Raw genomic sequence first — 17,911 nt, 5'->3', positions numbered from 1 at the left:
CCATGGGGGCATCAACCTTAGTATGATTATTAAATATAAAGTGGTGGTCAGCTATTCTTTAATGAAGACAGAACAAGAGGGAACAGGCTGAAAAGAGGTTCAGGAGGAGGCCTGTTACAGGCTGTGACAACAAGAGGGAAGATACCAGATCCACATGATCCATTCACTTGCAAGTGAGGACTAATCGGCTGTGGCCAAGAGATCTGGCCTTGGGAACCCTTGGGGGTCTTCCCAGGGCAGCCAGCAACCACTCCTTCCTTTCCTCCCCAGCTAATGATACCATCAATGTGACTGAGCTTCGTTTTCTTTTTTTAAATAGATATAGATATATATTTATATATAAAATAGTTTCTTACAAAATAAAACCAAACGAACGAAAAATGAAAACCAACTTAAAAAAAAAAAATCAACGACAATAATGAAAAGTCAAGCAGGACAGAGGTGGGCTTGAGGCCCAGGGGGTGGCCTTGGTGCTGCCCTGAGTCTGTGAGCGGGTGCGAGCTGGCGGGGAGGGGGTTGAGGTGCTCAGTCGCCCTTCTGCTTGGGGGCTTGCACAGTCCCGTTGGCCAGAGTGGTGGTGCTGCCTGGGGAGGAGGCGGGTGGTGTCTGGGAGGGACGCAGGTAGGTACTGAAGAGCTTCCCATGGAGCGGATGGTGGAGGGAGAAGTCCTGGAACTCACCTGGAGGGGAAAGGAAAGACCTGAGGAGGAGAGAAAGAGGTCCCCGGCTCTCCTTGCTGTCTCAAAGCCAAAGTACTGTCCCCTACCTCCCTGGCTGTATTCTCCCGGCCTCGCCCTGAGGATGTCCTGATTCCCCCCCAAAGCTGGCCACCAGCCCTGTGCTGCTGACACCCCAATTGCCCGCACGGGGCCTGCAGGGGATGACTCACAGAGGGAGAGGCCTTGGCGGGCCCCTGCCTGGCACAGCTCAGCATGCAGAGTTCTGGCAGCGGGGCGCGGCGAGCCAAGCAGCAGGTGCAGGATGGTGCTGAAGCCATCTTTGTACAGCAGTCGGCCGGGCCCCTTGGCCTGCTCCTCGGCCTGCTCCTCTGGCTCCTCAGCAAAGAGCTGGGAGGAAAAGGGAGGCAGGTCAAGCTCTTTTCTTGGGACATCACCCTGCATGTCTGTCTGACAGGCTCCTCCTTTTTTTGGAATTATAATGGTCACAGCTGCTTCCTTCTACCTGTTCCCAGTGAGGCCTCAGCAGAGATGCTGGGGCTCTGAGGTTCAGACAGTTTGGCACTGGGGTGGACACCAAGCACCTACTAGCCAGAAGCTCCTGGGAACAGCTCACCGTGGGTGGGGTGAGCACAGGCACTTCGGGGCCGACCCCCACAACCTCCTGATACCTCAAAGGCCAGGCGAGTCAGCTCCTCCAGGCTCCTGCCCCCACTCAGAGCTGCCAATGCAAGGGCCACGTCTCGGAAGTCCACCAAACCATCGGCATCCTGGGGGGTGGGAGAGAAACCAGGCAATGGAGGGACCAACCCCGTACCCGCCCTCCTGCTCCCAATCTCGGCTTCCCGCTCTTCTCAGCAGGCATGGGGGTGACCCCTGTCCTGGGTCTGCTTCCCTCAGAACTGTGGGCCCTAAACTCTCCAGGATCCCTGACAGTTCTCTCGGGGAATGGGTTTGCTCATACTATACCTCTTCAAGCCACCTGGTGACAAAACTCTCCTATAAAGGGATCTCCTGGGAATGATGGGATCCCTCAGGTATGTTTAAGTTACCATCATTTCTGATATACAATCAGGGCATTTTGGACCCCAAGCTGGAAAAACTGGTTCTCTTCTGACTTGGCCTACGTGGGAGAACTGGTCCAGAAAACTAATAAAAGGGGGCCACTGGCAAAATGGCTTACCAAGGAAAAAAAAAAAAAAAAAAACCTGAGGATGCCTGTTGTGCTATGTCTATGGGGGACCAGGGCACCTGGGTTTTGGCTCTGCTCAGCTACAGGCTATGATGGGAAGCTCCTTTCAGGGACAGTCTGCCCCAGTCTAAGGAATCAGCACATGTGGGTCACTCTCTGTCACTTCAGAGGATGTTGAGAAGTATGGTCTGCATCTTAGATCAAAAAGAACTCCTTAGGACCACTGGGGGTTGTTCATAAACATTACGAATCATCTGAGGTTATTATAATTCAACAGGACAACCTGGCTAAGTCCCAGGAAATATATGGCTCATCAAGATTCTTGAGAAACTTCAGGAATCCTTCAGGGAAGCCCTGAGACATTGAAAAAAATCTGCCCATGAATTACATACACGTCTGGGTCTTAAACCCTCAACTGTCTAACCTGTCCAGTGTGGTCTCCTCCATATGACACCTTCCCCACCCAGAGCTCACAAGGTCATGTGATCCCCATCTCCAGCATGCCTCAGAAATTTATGGATCTCACAGACCATTATTTCTCCATCATTTTTTCCCATAATGACTAAAACACTGCTCCTCAGTGTATAAAAAAACGAATCTCCCAGGGGACCTCAGAAGATGTCTGTCTACCAACAGCTATTAGAGCATCCAGATTACACTCCAGATTGGCCATCCACACAGCCCCTGGGGTACTGTACTTAAAATCTTGAGCATCCCAGTCCCTTTACCTGCTGGAAGTAGCTAAAGGCACCAGCCACCGTCTGGGAGTCAGAGAGCTGTAGCTGCTTGGCAAACTCTTCCTGACTGATCCTTCGACTCTGGCCTGGCTCTGTCCCAGCGTCTACACAGCCAGGGGACAGCCTACAAGGGAATTGTCATCGAAGGATCGAAGGTGCAGCAGTGACTCAGTTTTCTTCTGGAAACACCACCCACCAGCAATTTGGCCCCAGCCCCAAGAATCCTCCCAGCACAGGTACGTCTGGTATTTTTCTAAGAGGTACTCTGACTCATAGTCCCTGGAAAGCCATTCCTACCTTTGTCATTGGGGTTATTACGTATCTTTTTTTCCTCCTTCCTTTTACTCCATTATCTTTCAAAAAATTCTTCTCATTGTCCTACTTTTTTTTTTTTCTTTCTTAGGACTTTTCTTCCTCCTACTCATTCTCCCTTTTCTCTTCTCCTTTTCCTCTTACCCATACCCTCATCTCCAAGGTCACTTACCCAGCCTTCCGAAGCACTCTGCCCAGTTCCCAGAGCTGTGGCTCCAAGGCCACCTTCAGCCGGCCTACCACAATCACAGGCAAGCTCTCTACAAACTCGCACTCAGTGGCTGGAATGCCCAGGGCCCTACAGGATGAAGAGGGATGGAATGCAGGGGGATTGAGTTAGAAGACACATCTGAGGGTTCATTACTGATTCTGGCCTGCTGACCAGGGAGAGGAGATCAGGCCCCTTTCACTCTCCCATCCCTCACACATCAGCTATCAATAGCCCTTCCTCCTGACCGACTGCCTCCCCCGCTACAGTTCTGCCTCAAAGCCTCATTCAGCTCTCCTCCCCTTCCTGTGGTTCCTCTGCCCTGTGTATCTGCTTTTAGGAAATACCCCGTGGGACACTCACTGTGCCATAACCCTCTGGACATTGTTGGCATAGAGGGTAGGGTCCCTGCTCTCCTCCGGGCTGGGGCGGTATACAGGTAGGAACTGAAACACACATACACAGGCTTCTCATCAGGACTTCCAAGTTAGGGGTGACCACTCCCACCCTCTTTCCCTAAAGATCCCCAGCTCAGCCAATGGCTGCTCTCCTACCCCACCCCCGGGAGTCATACCTCCACATCCACGATGCTGCAGGGCTGAGAGGCTGTGAGCCAGAGGACTTTGAGTCTAAGAGAAAACAGACTTCAGATGCTCACCAATGTCTAACTACGGGCACTCCCAGCCCAAGGATGGGAGTGGCAAAGTTCTGCCCACTGATATAAAAAATCAGCTAGTAGCTGTAGAGTCAGCTGGATGAGTATGTAGCTGGGAGATAGAAGGGCCAGAAAGGTGCTAGGTGGGATAAGGGAGTGCTGTAGGGCCCTGCCAGAGAAAGAAGTACAGGTGAGGGGTTTGAGGAACCATGAGAAGGAGCAAGCCTGGTGCTGTGGATAACTGAGGGAGAAAAGGCTGCAAAGTGGGTCCAAAGGCACCATCAGCACAGCAGGAATGATTAGCAGGGACAGCTGAGGGCTATCGCACTTTCTGATAATATCTCAGGAGATCAGGACAAAACAAAGGGATGTGGGCATCCCCTTCTCTAGAGTTCTCTCAGTTCCAGGGATGAACAAGGGCGATTCACCTTGTCTGGAGGGTAGGAGACGGGGGCCATGAATTCTGGTGGTCCCTACTCCCCACTCTCACCCCCAGGAATACCACTACTCACACTCCAGGGCCCCTCCAAGCCCAGCTGGTAGTGTCCTGCGGGAGAAGCAGAGGTGAGAGGAGAAAGGCATTACTCTTCTTCCCTGAACTGACTCAGCCTCTCTGAGCAGAGGCCTGCGCCCCGATCAAGCCCCACCTCCACACACGTATTTTGCTGTGGCGCCACTAGCAGTTTTCACTGACTCCCATTCAGGGTGGACTTGTGCCCTCCCTCCCCCAGACGACGACTTACCAGACTGTTGGGGTAGCGGATGAGGACAGGCTGCACAGGCACCCCCGCGATGAAGGCTCCTAAATCCCATTTCCACCCCCACCCCCAAGGCAGAGGTTAGTGCATGGAGGCAGCTGGAGGGCACGGAGTACAGGGGTCTGGATCAGCTCCACAAGGAGATCTGGCTGGGCTCCATTTCATTTATAATTTCCTCTGCCTCCTAGAGACTTTCCAGTGTCAGCTAAGAGGTTCTCTATCTCCGTCCCTCCCCCACCCCACCACTTTTCTTGGGTTATTCCAGAGTCCCGCTCCATATATGGGGCTCCTTTCCTACAGCCCTCCCATCTACTGCTGCTTTATTCACCTGGTTTGAATTTCAGCAAAGCCTTCTTGTTGGAACAGGTGCCCTCAGGAAAGAATAGTACCTGGGCGGCGGGGAGGAATCAAGGGACCAGAATGAGGTGGGTGGAAGGGGAGAAGAGGCAAGAGAAGCCTCTTTGGGAGCACATAAAATAGGAGGAGGTCCTCTGACCTTGGACCCACCTGAGGCCACTTTCCTCCGGAGGTAGCTCGCCTCCGGACCTCTTCCACCACTCTGCGCCGAGAGGCGGGGTCATGCCTGGACACCAGGATGGCTTGGTTGAAGCGAAGAAGGGCTGGGGTAAAGACAGAATACAAGGGGTCACTTGGTTCTTCCCCAGGGGCACTAATACCAGAGCTCCCTGCTCCCTTCTAAGCACAGAGCTCAGAATCTAAAAAGCTGCTTCACAAATAGTATTAATTTGCATTTCATTTGCCAGTATCAGTCGATATGGCTTCTAACTTCTCCCTTCTCCACCTGGGACCAGTTCTCTCCAGAGTCTCTGACTCCTGTCTTTTTTTGCCCAGAGTAGCCATCTCTCCCCTTCACTCCTCTTAATCTCTCACCTCCAATGACGGGAACGGAAAGGTTCTCAGCTCGAGACACAACCTTGGGCAGGTCACAGGGCAGCAGAACAATGGGGTCAAAGAAAGTAGAGTGAGGGGCTGCAACCAGGACAGGCGCTTGAAGGCGAGAGGCCCGCTGGCCCCGAACTCGAATCCGGAGGAAACCCAGCAGGAAAAAGAGCAGGCGGCTGAGGCCTAGCACCCCATGATGGCACACAGTCCTGCAGGGCAAAGCTGGGCATCAGTGGAGGCAGCTATCCTGACCTTCACTCATCCCCGAGCTCAGACACCCAGGAAAGCAGGTGCCCTTCTTTTGCCCTCCGTTACCTGGCCAAGAGGCTAAAGTCTCTGGTTAGTCCAGGACATATCTGGGTGCATCGTTTAGAGTTAAGGTCCTGGGTACCAGGGTTTGAGCTTGGCTGATTCATCTCACCTACCCAGGCTGGGTAGGAGAATTTCAGAACCCTCCCTCATCTTCTTCTCAAAGAGGGAGCAGAATGGATAGCAGGGAAGAGAAAGGAGAAATTGGGTCTCTGGGGTCTGATCCCCCACTTACTTCCTCCATCCAGTAATTGGCTCCTGAAGCTGCTCCTCAGTAAGACCAGCTACTTGCAGCCAGGCGAAGGGCCAGAGGAGAAAGAGGACGATAAAGGCCAGAAGCACTCGGATAGGGGCCAGCAGTGCCCCCAGGAGGCAGAACTGCAGAGGGTGGGAGAGAAGGCCATTTCAGGGCTGTGAGTTGCTCCTTACAGGCTTCCCTCCCCAACAAGGATGGACCCAGGAGCAGAGGGCCATCACCCCACCCCTGTGGATCAGAAGACAAGTACAGTGGGGACAGGAGATGGGATTGGAGCCCAAGGTGGGATGAAGATACCAATAAGGGAAAGAGGATAAAAGATTAATAGGATCAGTGGCCTCACTTTCATGTCTTTCAGTTGGTCCCCACCACACCTACAAAATTAAAAGGCTGTTAAGAGGATTCAAGGATAACCAGTGTGAAAGCACCCAGCACTGTGTCTGGTGTAGAGTAGGCTAGAGATTGTTCCTCCTCCCCCCACCCTCTTCCATAAATAGATCCCACGTCCAGCAGAAACCAGGTGCATAGTCCTTTTCATTGTGGGCCTGGGAGGTAGAGGCCAGAAAACAGAGAGGTCCACTTTTCAGACCCAGGCCAGTCTCTAGTTCTGCCCAGCAGCACGCCCGCAGTTCTAGGAACTGGGGGGAGAAAAAGAGTTCGGCCTTACTCCACACGCAGGGGTTGCCAGGGTGACTTCAGGGGCTGCCCTGGGGAACGTGCAGGTAAACAAACCGAGTTCCAGGAGCCGACCTCAGGGGAGATGAAGGCAAAAGAAACCTTGGACACTCCCTTCTCACACCATTCCGCAGCTCCCCCAAGGCCCTTGCGGCCCTCCACTTCCTGTAGCCAACCCCCTTCTTTACTTCCCTCCCCGCCCCCACCATGAGGTGCTGCAATGCGCGTTGAGGAGAGGGTAGTGCAAAGTGGGGTTGCTGAAAGGGCACAGGGGGTGCAGGCTCCGGGCCCAGCAAGCTCTTCCATGTCAGAGCCTCGGAGAAGCACTCAGCACGCCTCTGCCCCCACCCCCGCTCTTCGTAGCCTCCAACTCCGTTCTAGCCCATCTGCATCCGCAGGATGTAATCCGCAGTCTCCAGGGTTCTCCATCTCCTTGGGTCCCCTGCAGTCCTCCAGGCTCACCTAATCAATTCTCACACACCTTCAGCTTGCCTATCGCCCAAGCCCGCGTCTTCCTCAGGACTCCTTGACCACCCCCGCCGCCCCCACCACGTGCGCACCCCGGACTCTCCGCCCGGCTAGCCTCTCACCAACCTCCTTCCTGGATCTCCATCCCCATCTGCGTCAAGGCTCTAAAAGGCCTCCTTTTTCTATCCGCGAGAGTCCTCCGGGCGCCCCCCGCCCACACCTTACCTTAACCCTCTGGAGGCGGGAGAGATGTAACTCGTGCACGAAAGGGTTGGGGGGCGCTGGGGGTCCGGGGGTAGGGTCGAGGGGGGCCCAGTCCCCCGGACTTCCCTGGCTCATAGCGGCGGGAGAAGGTGGGAGGGCGGGCGCCCCGGCCCGGCCCCGGGCCCCTCTTTGCAGAGCAGCGGCTGCGCCTGCCGCGGCGGTGGCGCTCTGGCCGCGGCCCCGCCTGGTGCAGGGCGCCGAGGGGCGGGGAGCAGGCGGCGCGGCCAGGCCCGCGTTGTCAGGGAGCCGGCCGAGGGGCGGGGCTTTCAGCGCCCGGGTGCTCCTGCTCCTCCGCGACCGCAGCCGCGCCCGCAACCCCTCGGGCCATTGTTACGAGGCTGCGGGTCACGGTAGCGCGATGTCTGTCTGCTAGTTGTCCCCTGGCCTGGCTCTCCGGGAGTTCCTCTGGGAAGACTCGGCCTCCGCCTCCCCGCAGGCCTCCGGCTCGGAGCGGGTTTAGGGCCGCGGGGAGCGAGCGAAGCGGAGAACGCCCTACGACCCCGCCCGGGCGTGGAGGTCACCCTGCAAGCGCAGATAGGGTGGGGCCCTCCGGCGGATGTGCATGGAAGGGTGGGCGCTCAGTGTGCGGAGGCCGGCAGCTCCCGGGCGACGCGGGCCCGAGCTGTCCCGGCGGGCTCCCGGGCCCCATCCATCTCTCGGAGGCCGACCACCTTTCCTTCCTGGTCGTGTCGACGCCATCGCGCGTGAACTTGAGCGCTCGCGCCCTCTGGCGACCGCCTTATGTCTCACAGCTCGGCGTCCGCGTACTGCCTGCGTTGGGCAGGGCTGCCTATCGGTTGTAAGGACTCCTTGAGCCATGCAGACTCGGGTCACAAACTTATAAGAGCCCAACTAGACCTGGCTAGGGACGGGCAGTGAGAACCTGGAAAGCTGGGATACGTGTCTCTTTTTCCTGTCTTTCTATTTCTCTCTTTTCCTCTTTCCACTGCTTGAGAGAACAAAGGAATACATATCCTTTATTCCCAAACTCAAACTATTCCTGGAAAACTCATAAACCGTTGTCGTCAGGTTGTGGTGAGATCAGGGAATTGGGTAGACTTTGAGATCCACACCCAGTGACACAATCAGAAAGATAATTCTTGTGACAAAAAGGAAATAAAAGCCTCATTGCTTTTGAAAAGAATTTGCCTTCAGTTCACCCTGCTTTAGGGCTCTCCTGCATCTTTGTCAGTCACCATATCTTGAAGGTAATGGAAACAATGGCAGGTCAATGGGCTACTGGGTCACTGAGTAATATTAATCTTTTACTGGAAGGGAGACCAGGCAAAAGTCAGGAGTCACTAATAGCTAGACCCCCTTCCCTCCCTTCTTGCCCCATAATCTACCCACTTACATCCCTGCCTCTGTCCTTATGTCAACTACAAATTGCCAACGGTATTTGCCTCCTGCCTTTGTTGATATTAAATCTTGTGCTGCTGTAGCAGCTGACCTTCAGCACACCCTGAATGGAGTTAAGAGTAGAAAGTGAGGTAGTGTGTGCTCCAGGGAAACTGGTGGAGCAGGTTTTTAGGTAGGTAGATATTTTCAGGAACTTATTTTATGATCCTAATCCTTGCATCTTCTCATATCTAGAAAAGCACTAAATCCTTCATAGTGACATCAGCTCCTAGCAGAAAATCTTTTGTAAGTTAGGTGCTTGATTGCATTGAATTCCCCTTTCACCAGAATCACATATAATGACCTCCTCCCCCTGCCTCTTTGGAGCAGTTTCTCAGAGCTATCTGAGGTGCTGTATCCTGGGCTACGATCCTGATTTTTCCTCAAATAAAACTTAACTCTCAATTCTCATGTTGAGCATGTTTTTGAGTCGCCACTTAGGATTCATGTTGTGCATGTTTTTGAGTTGCCACTTAGGAGGGCAGCCAGCATTCTCAGAGAAATATCCTCGGTTCAGGTCAGTTCAGTCGCTCAGTCGTGTCCAACTCTGACCCCATGAATTGCAGCACGCCAGGCCTCCCTGTCCAATACCAACTCCCGGAGTTCACTTAAACTCATGTCCATCGAGTCAGTGATGCCATCCAGCCATCTCATCCTCTGTCGTCCCCTTCTCCTCCTGCCCCCAATCCCTCCCAGCATCAGAGTCTTTTCCCATGAGTCAACTCTTCGCATGAGGTGGCCAAAGTACTGGAGTTTCAGCTTTAGCATCATTCCTTCCAAAGAAATCCCAGGGCTGATCTCCTTCAGAATGGACTGGTTGGATCTCCTTGCAGTCCAGGGGACTCTCAAGGGTCTTCTCCAACACCACAGTTCAAAAGCATCAGTTCTTCGGCGCTCAGCTTTCTTCATAGTCCAACTCTCACATCCATACATGACCACTGGAAAAACCATAGCTTTGACTAGATGGACCTTTGTTTTAGGCGATATTTATTTCTTATAGATTTTTAGAGACGATTCCATATCTATTTAATTTTAACAATTTACTTTTTCACCTTTTTTGAGATATTAATGCCATGTATGTAAGTTTAAAGTGTACAATGTGATTATTAGATACAGATATACATTTTACCTATTATTTAAGGGAAAACAGGTTCTGTATGTTTTGGCTTTTCCAAAATAGTTTCAATATTTTTATAATTTCATTTTTTTAAATTAAGGCAATTCATTAAAAGCATAATTGCACATAAGTTGCTTTTTACGCTTCTAATATTTTCAATTTAGTTCAGTTGCTCAGTTGTGTCTGACTCTTTGTGACCTCGTGGACTGCAGCACACAAGGCTTCCCTGTCCTTCACCATCTTCTGGAGCTTGCACAAACTCAGGTCCATCGAGTCAGTGATGCCATCCAACCATCTCATTCTCTGTCATCCCCTTTTTCTCCTGTGCTGCTGTAGCAGCTGAACTTCAACACACTCTGAATGGAGTTAAGGGTGGAAAGTGAGGCAGTGTGTGCTCCAGGGAAACTGGTGGAACAGGTTTTTAGGTAGGTAGATACTTCAGTTAAGAGGATGGCTTAATCTTTCCCAGCATCAGGGTCTTTTCCAATGAGTCAGTTCTTCGCATCAGGTGGCCAAAGTATTGGAGCTTCAACTTCAACATCAGTCCTTCCAATGAATATTCAGGACTGATTTCCTTTAGGATTGACTGGTTGGATCTCCTTGCAGTCCAAGGGACTTTCAAGAATCTTCTCCAACATCACAGTTCAAAAGCATCAATTCTTCGGCACTTGGCCTTTTTTTTTTTTTTTTTTATAGTGAAAACTTTTATAGTTGGAATTAGCCAGCTGGACTCAGTTTAGATGATCCCAATTTTGTTGGCAACATCCAAAGCATCATAGTCAGGAGCCAGTCAAACATATGCCTTCTCTCCATCAGGCCTGATCAAAGTATTGACCTTAGCCACGTCAATGTCATAGAGCTTCTCCACAGCCTGTTTAATTTGGTGCTTTTTGGCCTTGACATCCACAATGAATACCAGTGTGTTGTTGTCTTCTATTTTCTTCATGGCTGACTCGGTGGTGAGGGGGAATTTGATGATGGCATGGTGGTCAAGTTTGTTTCTCCTAGGGGCACTCTTCCGAGGATATTTGGGCTGCCTCCTGAGCCTCAGTGTTTTGGGTCGCCGGAAGGTGGGTGACGTCTGGATCTTCTTTTTCTTGTGGCCGTGGACACCTTTCAACACTGCTTTCTTGGCCTTCAAAGCCTTTGCTTTGGCTTCAGCTTTAGGAGGGGCAGGGGTTTCCTTCTTTGCCTTCGGCGCCATCTTCATGAAAAGGGTTTCCACTTAGCCTTCTTAATGGTCCAACTCTAACATCCATACATGACTACTGGAAAAATCATAGCTTTGACTATATGGATCTTTGTTGGCAAAGAAATGTCTCTGTTTTTTAATATGCTATCTAGGTTTGTCATAGCTTTTCTTCCAAGGAGTAAGCGTCTTTTAATTTCATGGCTGCAGTCACCATCTGCAGTAATTTTGGAGCCCAAGAAAATAAAGTCTGTCACTGTTTCCCCATCTATTTGCCATGAAGTGATGGGACCGAATGCCATGATCTTCACTTTTTGAATGTTAATTTTTAACCCAATTTTTTCACTCTCCTCTTTCACCTTCATTAAAAGTTTCTTTAGTTCCTCTTTGCTTTCTGCCATAAGGGTGGTGTCATCTGCATATCTGAGCTTATTGATATTTCTCTTGGCAATATTGATTCCAGCTTGTGCTTCATCCAACCCGGCATTTCGCATGATGTACTCTGTGAAACTCTAAAAGTTTTACCCTTCTGTAACTCTAGAAGTTAAGTAAGCAAGGTGACAATATACAAGCTTGATGTGTTCCTTTCCCAATTTGGAACCAGTCCGTTGTTTCATGTCTGGCTTTAACTGTTGCTTCTTGTCCTACATACAGATGTCTTAGGAGGCAGGTAAGGTGGTCTGATATTTCCATCTCTTAAAGAATTTTCCATAGTTTGTTGTGATCCACACAGTCAAAGACTTTAGTGTAGTCAATGAAGCAAAAGTAGATGTTTTTCTGGAATTCTCTTGCTTTTTTATGACCCAGTAGATGTTGGCAATTTCTGGTTCCTTTGTCTTTTCTAAACCCAGCTTGAATATCTGGAAGTTCTTGGCTCATGTACCATTGAAGCCTAGCTTGGAGAATTTTGAGCATTACTTTGCTAGTGTGTGAGATGAGTACAATTGTGCGGTAGTTTGAGCATTCTCTGGCATTGCCTTTCTTTGGGATTGGAGTGAAAACTGACCATTTCCAATCCTGTGACTGCTGCTGAGTTTTCCAAATTTGCTGGCATATTGAGTGCAGCACTTTAACAGTATCATCTTTTAGGATTTGAAATAACTCCTTTGAATTATTTGAAATAATTCCAGCTGGAATTCCATCAGCTCCACTAGCTTTGTTTGTAATGCTGCTTCCTAAGGACCACTTGACTTTGCACTCCAGGATGCCTGGCTCTAGATGAGTGATCACATTATCGTGGTTATCTGGGTCATTACGATCTCTTTTGTATAGTTCTGTGTATTCTTGCCACCTCTTCTCAGTATCTTGTGCTTCTTTCAGGCCCATGCTGTTTCTGTCCTTTATTGTGCCCATCTTTGCATGAAATGTTCTCTTGGTGAGGATCAAAGTCTAGTTGAAGTTGACTTGTCTGGCATCTCGGACCCATTTGAGTCTAATCAGTTTCTGTTGTGTCCTTGGGCTATGTCATTCTTTCAAAGAGTGTGCCTTGCCTCCTTCCCTCCTGTTTCAGCTTGACTGGGGAAGGATCTGCATCTAACCCCCTTCAGTTGGTGGCAGAATTAATTTTCTTGAGGCTGTACAATTCATGGCATCTTGATTCTTATAGCCAGTGCAAGAGAGAGAGAATCTCTGACCTCCGGGCTCTCTTTTAGGTTAGCCCACCCAGGACAATACTGCCATTGGTTAACTCAAAATCAGCTAATTAGGGATTGTGGTCCTTAACTACATCTGCAAAATCCATTCACTTTTTCGTTATGATGTAACACAATCATGTAAATGATAGCGCATCACTTTTGCCATATTCTGCTGTTAGAATCAAGTCGGGACATGCACAGTGAGGAGGAAGGGATCATAAGGCCACCCTAGAGTGTGTTTACTATAGACACTAAGTGATTTTGGGTTCATTATGAAACATATTGTCCAGTATGTTTCACTGTTGTAGAGAAATATACTTATTTTTCCTGTAAAAGTAAAATTTTTCTCTCATTCAGAATTTATTGTTCAACCATCTCACACTCACTATTATTGTTGTCACTAAGTCATGTAGAGCTCTCTGCGACCCCACAGACTGCAGCATTCCAGGCTTCCCTGTCCTTCACTAGATCACACTCACAATTACATGAGCTGTACTGAAATCCAGATGTAAACAAAAGCTCTTAGGGCATAACAAAAGCAACATTAAGTAGAGTGAGTTCTATAACTATTTCAAGAGCAAATTCCCTAAAGAAGGTCATTTGAGTTAGATCTTGATATATAAGTAGTGGTTTGTAAAGAAGTTGGGAAAGAACAGGTCAGACAGAAAAGGAGCTCTTCCTCTGGGACAGGAGAAAGTTAATGAGGGTTTGAACACACCCATATGGTCAGACTGCTGGGAGATTGGGGACGAAGGTGGAGACTGAAAGATATTGTGCAAAACTGTTAAAGCAGTCTAACTGATTTGTGTTTGTTCCTACCTCTAGTAAAGAGTAGTTCAGTTCAGTCACTCAGTTGTGTCCGACTCTTTGCGACCCCGTGAATCACAGCACGCCAGGCCTCCCTGTCCATCACCATCTCCTGGAGTTCACTCAGAATCATGTCCATCGAGTCAGTGATGCCATCCAGCCATCTCATCCTCTGTTGTCCCCTTCTCCTCCTGCCCCCAATCCCTCCCAGCATCAGAGTCTTTTCCAATGAATCAACTCTTCGCATGAGGTGGCCAAAGTACTGGAGTTTAAGCTGTACTCAAATAAGGACACAGCAACTTTCAGTGGAAGTTCTACCAGTTCAGTTCAGTTGCTCAGTTGTGTCCGACTCTTTGCAACCCCATGAACTGCAGCATGCCAGACTTCGGAAGTTCTATAGACATCTACATAGTAATACCTATAATCACACATTTTGTGTGACTGGAACCTCATTGTAAATGGACCTGATCTCAGACTTCCAGCCTCCAGAGCTGTGAGAAGATACCTTTCTGTTTCTTAAGCCACCCTTGTTATTTTGTTATGGTGCCTGAACTAAGACATTCTTACCATATTGTTTATCACAAATCTACTATTTAAACATGAGACTACTACCACAAGGGCTGGAGATAAAAGGGTGCTTGAAGTAATCTGAGATGATTCTGAACCTTTGCAAACTTACTTTCTAAACTAATGAGAGTTGGTAATTGTGTAACTGGGAGTTTTTTTGAGTTAGATTCCATGCAGAGTGTGGTGTTCATCAAAGGATAAATAATAAAAATGTCCAACTTGTAGTTTAAATAAATATTTTTAAAACTCAAAAGTAACCTTAGCAATTGTTTAAAACTTGGACCCATAGGGTATTTTTTTTAGAGTATTTTATCTTTGACATTGTTCAGAATTTCTGGTGCATAGTGATAATAAACTACTGAGTAATTTTTGGCTGGTTTTATTATTGTTTTTAAATTTTCTACAGACAATGCATACTCTTGTTGCCTACATGTGGGGCTGACCCTGTCTAGCAACCTGCTCTTGGTTCCCTACTGACTCCATGATCTCTTAGGTGCTTGTTTCACAGGTTAAGAACCACTGGTCTAGCTTGGGAGACTTGCAATATCTGGGGTTGACATGATTTAAACATATTCATTGTGAGGCATCAGCCAAATCCAGGTGGGACTGTGGATCTGGGGCTCAAAGATGGAAATAAAGATTTTGGAGTAGTGTGTGCATCTGGTAGAGAAATCAAGATTAAGACTGTGCGATCAGATGTATTTCTATTTGCTTCAGTTCAGTTCAGTCACTCAGTCGTGTCCAACTCTGCGACTCCATGAATCGCAGCACGCCAGGCCTCCCTGTCCATCACCAACTCCCGGAGTTCATTCAGACTCACGTCCATCGAGTCAGTGATGCCTTAAATCACTTAAATCTATTTGCTTCAGAGGTGCCTTAAATCAAGAAAGAATTCTGATCATTATCTTTTCTGTTTTCAATCTAGTAAAATAAATATTTATTAAGCTACACCTATGGGATGGTGCAGTGGTAAAGAATTCGCTTGCCAATGCAGGAGACTCAAGAGACTGGTTTGATCCATGGGTCAGGAAGATCCCCTGGAGTAGGAAGTGGCAATCCGCTCCAGTATTCTTGCCTGGAAAATTCCATGGACTGAAGAGCCTGGATAGCTACAATCCATAGGGTCACAAAGAGTCGAACATGACTGAGCCACTGAGCACACACATACATCTATTAGACACCATGTTATCTATCTATCTATCTATACATGGGTGTGTTGAACACAGTCTCTATTGTGATTGTGGAACTTGAATTCCAGCTTCCCAGTTCTGTCTTATTCTTCAGTCAGGCTTTATATTAAACCATTTTACACAATCTCAATAAGCAAGAAGTTCATTTAATACCAAGGCAGATTCTTTTTTTAAGGTAGCTAACAGGTGGGACTTCTCCTTGATAGGGACAGCACAGTTCTTATGTCTTCATTTTAGGTTCACATGGAAAGTCCTTGGAGTGATTAGAGACTGGAAAAAAAAAATCACAGTTAAACTTTAACATATTCAAGAATATTCAAGACAGGTTTAAGATGAGAAAAAACGTTTCAAAAGGGGAGCTTACTGCTTAAGGGCACATGTGAGCAAGGGGAAAGAGGTGATTCCATCTCTGTGGTCCTGAGTGTACCATAGTGCTGAGTGTACCTATGTTTAATAAATGTTTTCTGGTGTTTGAGAGTCTCAAATTTTTAATAAATCAATAATTGTTGCAAATCTCAGACATCTCCTATTCCTCCATGAGTCACTTAAATCCAGGGACCTGGAATAATGGTCATCAATCACTACACCTGAGTGACTATGTTGAGATCTGCATTCACAGTGAGCTTTAGAGAATACTAGGCCACTACATTGGAGAAGGAAATGGCAACCCACTCCAGTGTTCTTGCCTGGAGAATCCCAGGGACGACGAAGCCTGGTGGGCTGCCATCAATGGGGTCGCACAGAGTCGGACATGACTGAAGCGACTTGGCAGCAGCAGCAGCAGCAGGCCACTACGTGGGGGCTTCCCTGGTGGCTCAGATGGTAAAGTGTCTGCCTGCAATGCAGGAGACCTAGGTTCGATCCCTGGGCCGGGAAGATCCCCTGGAGAAGGAAATGGCAACCCACTCCAGTATTCTTGCCTGGAGAATTCCATGGACAGAGGAGCCTGGTGGGCTACAGTCCCTGGGATCGCAGAGTCAGACATGACTGAGCAACTTCACTTCACGCCACTACATAGAAGAATATCTTTGGCATTTAAGCAGATACCATTGCTATCTGAGCAACCAGCCTTCGTGTTATATTTGCATTAATCCTTCCTGAAAATAATGGTATAAATCTGAGTTGCTGGAGTGAGACTGGGTCAGAATAAAGTAAAGTCTTAAATTTGGCATCACCAATAGTTACTGCTGTCGAGTCACTCCTTTGCTTGAGGCACATACCCCTACTCTTCCTCACATGCCCCCTGTCTAGTGTTAGCTGCTCCTGCAGCCACTCCCTTCTGTTAATACCATCCTAAGCTTGCCAATTTTCTGGTGATAACCGAAAAGTTCTGTTTCCTGCCTTCATTTTCACTTAGAAATACCATTTAAATTTTGATGAAATATTTAAGAACTAGCAATGATTAATGGGAGAGAATTAGGTTAGGTACTATGTGAGGCAGTAGTGGAATGTGTGAAGAGGCAAAGCAAAGCATGCATTCAATATTATCATATCCATTAGGCCTAGCACAGTGTCTGATGGAAAGTACTTCGTAATTATTACTGTTGGCTAAATGCATAGTAGTATTTATTGCTTTTTCATGCCAGAGTTTGAAAAATTATCTTGTGGCTTACAATCAGAAGACATAAAATAGAATATAAATGATCAAAGAATTAGAGGCGTAGGAATCAAAACAGCAGAATAGGAGGACATGGAACTCACCTCCCGCCACAAACACGTAAAAAATCCATCTGTATGGGGAACAGTTCTCACTGAAAACTAACCGGGGACTAGCAGAAAGCTTGCTTGCTTCCATAGCAGAGTGGGGCAATTCCTTGGTGGTCCAGTGGTTAGGACTGTCTGTTTTCACTGCTGAGGTCTGGGTTCAATCTTTGGTCTGGAAACTAAGACCCACAAGCCACACAATGCAGCCAAAACAAAAATAAACGAAACCAACAAAGCAGGGTGGAAAAGGACCGACTGGTTTCAATGACCACCCTGGCACATCCTGCAACCTGAACCAAGTGAATGCTCCAGCACCATTTGCCTTGCATTGCAGCTCCACACTGGAGTGAGGGTTGCCATAACGGAGGAAAAACCCTGGCCATGAGGTGCCATGGTGGCTCAAATCCTAAGCAGAGTCTGAACAGGGAGGGCCAGCCATTGTTGGTAACTGCACGGCAGCCCATCAGAAGCAGACCACGTCTCTGATGGTGCTAGACCACCTCTGCCATGCCCCACTCTCGATGAATACCCACACTGGGTCCTCTTACTCCAACGCTGCTCCCCTCTGAGGCTGAGGGTGCTGTCGTTGGGAGGAAGCAGAACATAACACTTAAAGAGAACAGAGCCAGCTGGGACCAGACCCTCAGAGTTTCAGCTCCAGAAACTTGGGACCTGACCCAGCCCGGATAGGGTAGTGACAGCCACTAAACAGAGGGGCAGAACCACTTTCCACCTGGCTCAGACCCTAGCCCTTCCATCGCCAGCCCCACCTTCTACCAAGGTGATAGCTGCCAGCATACCCTGAGGAAGATGTGGCCTCAAATCCAGCTCTCTCACCAAAGCCATTGGGCACAAACAGGCTGTATAGAGAAGCTCCTGTATAAGGACCCC

General features: G+C 48.7%; 1 protein-coding gene and 1 pseudogene across 2 annotated transcripts; both read right to left on the bottom strand.

Annotated features, from left to right (window-relative positions):
- Nucleotides 1-41: 41 nt before the first annotated feature.
- LPCAT4 (lysophosphatidylcholine acyltransferase 4) lies at nucleotides 42-7,600 on the bottom strand. Of its 2 annotated transcripts, none has more exons than XM_027553441.1 (14): nucleotides 7,376-7,600; nucleotides 5,987-6,129; nucleotides 5,431-5,651; nucleotides 5,047-5,159; nucleotides 4,868-4,928; nucleotides 4,525-4,583; nucleotides 4,294-4,328; nucleotides 3,701-3,755; nucleotides 3,490-3,572; nucleotides 3,091-3,216; nucleotides 2,598-2,730; nucleotides 1,349-1,447; nucleotides 890-1,067; nucleotides 42-680 (listed from the first exon to the last, which is right to left on the bottom strand). In XM_027553441.1, exons 1-14 carry the CDS (start codon nucleotides 7,487-7,489, stop codon nucleotides 526-528), a joined length of 1,575 nt encoding a protein of 524 aa, XP_027409242.1. In that variant the 5' UTR covers nucleotides 7,490-7,600; the 3' UTR covers nucleotides 42-525. The 2 variants fall into 2 exon arrangements, with proteins under 2 accessions (XP_027409242.1, XP_027409243.1); XM_027553442.1 differs by lacking the exon at nucleotides 7,376-7,600 and adding an exon at nucleotides 6,351-7,254.
- Nucleotides 7,601-10,640: 3,040 nt separating this feature from the next.
- LOC113899477 lies at nucleotides 10,641-11,139 on the bottom strand (annotated as a pseudogene).
- Nucleotides 11,140-17,911: the final 6,772 nt, after the last annotated feature.

The sequence above is a fragment of the Bos indicus x Bos taurus genome, chromosome 10, assembly GCF_003369695.1.
Source record: "Bos indicus x Bos taurus breed Angus x Brahman F1 hybrid chromosome 10, Bos_hybrid_MaternalHap_v2.0, whole genome shotgun sequence".
NCBI lineage: Eukaryota > Metazoa > Chordata > Mammalia > Artiodactyla > Bovidae > Bos > Bos indicus x Bos taurus.
The sequence above is the reverse complement of the archived record's forward strand: the minus strand, read 5'-3'. Positions and strand labels throughout refer to the sequence as shown.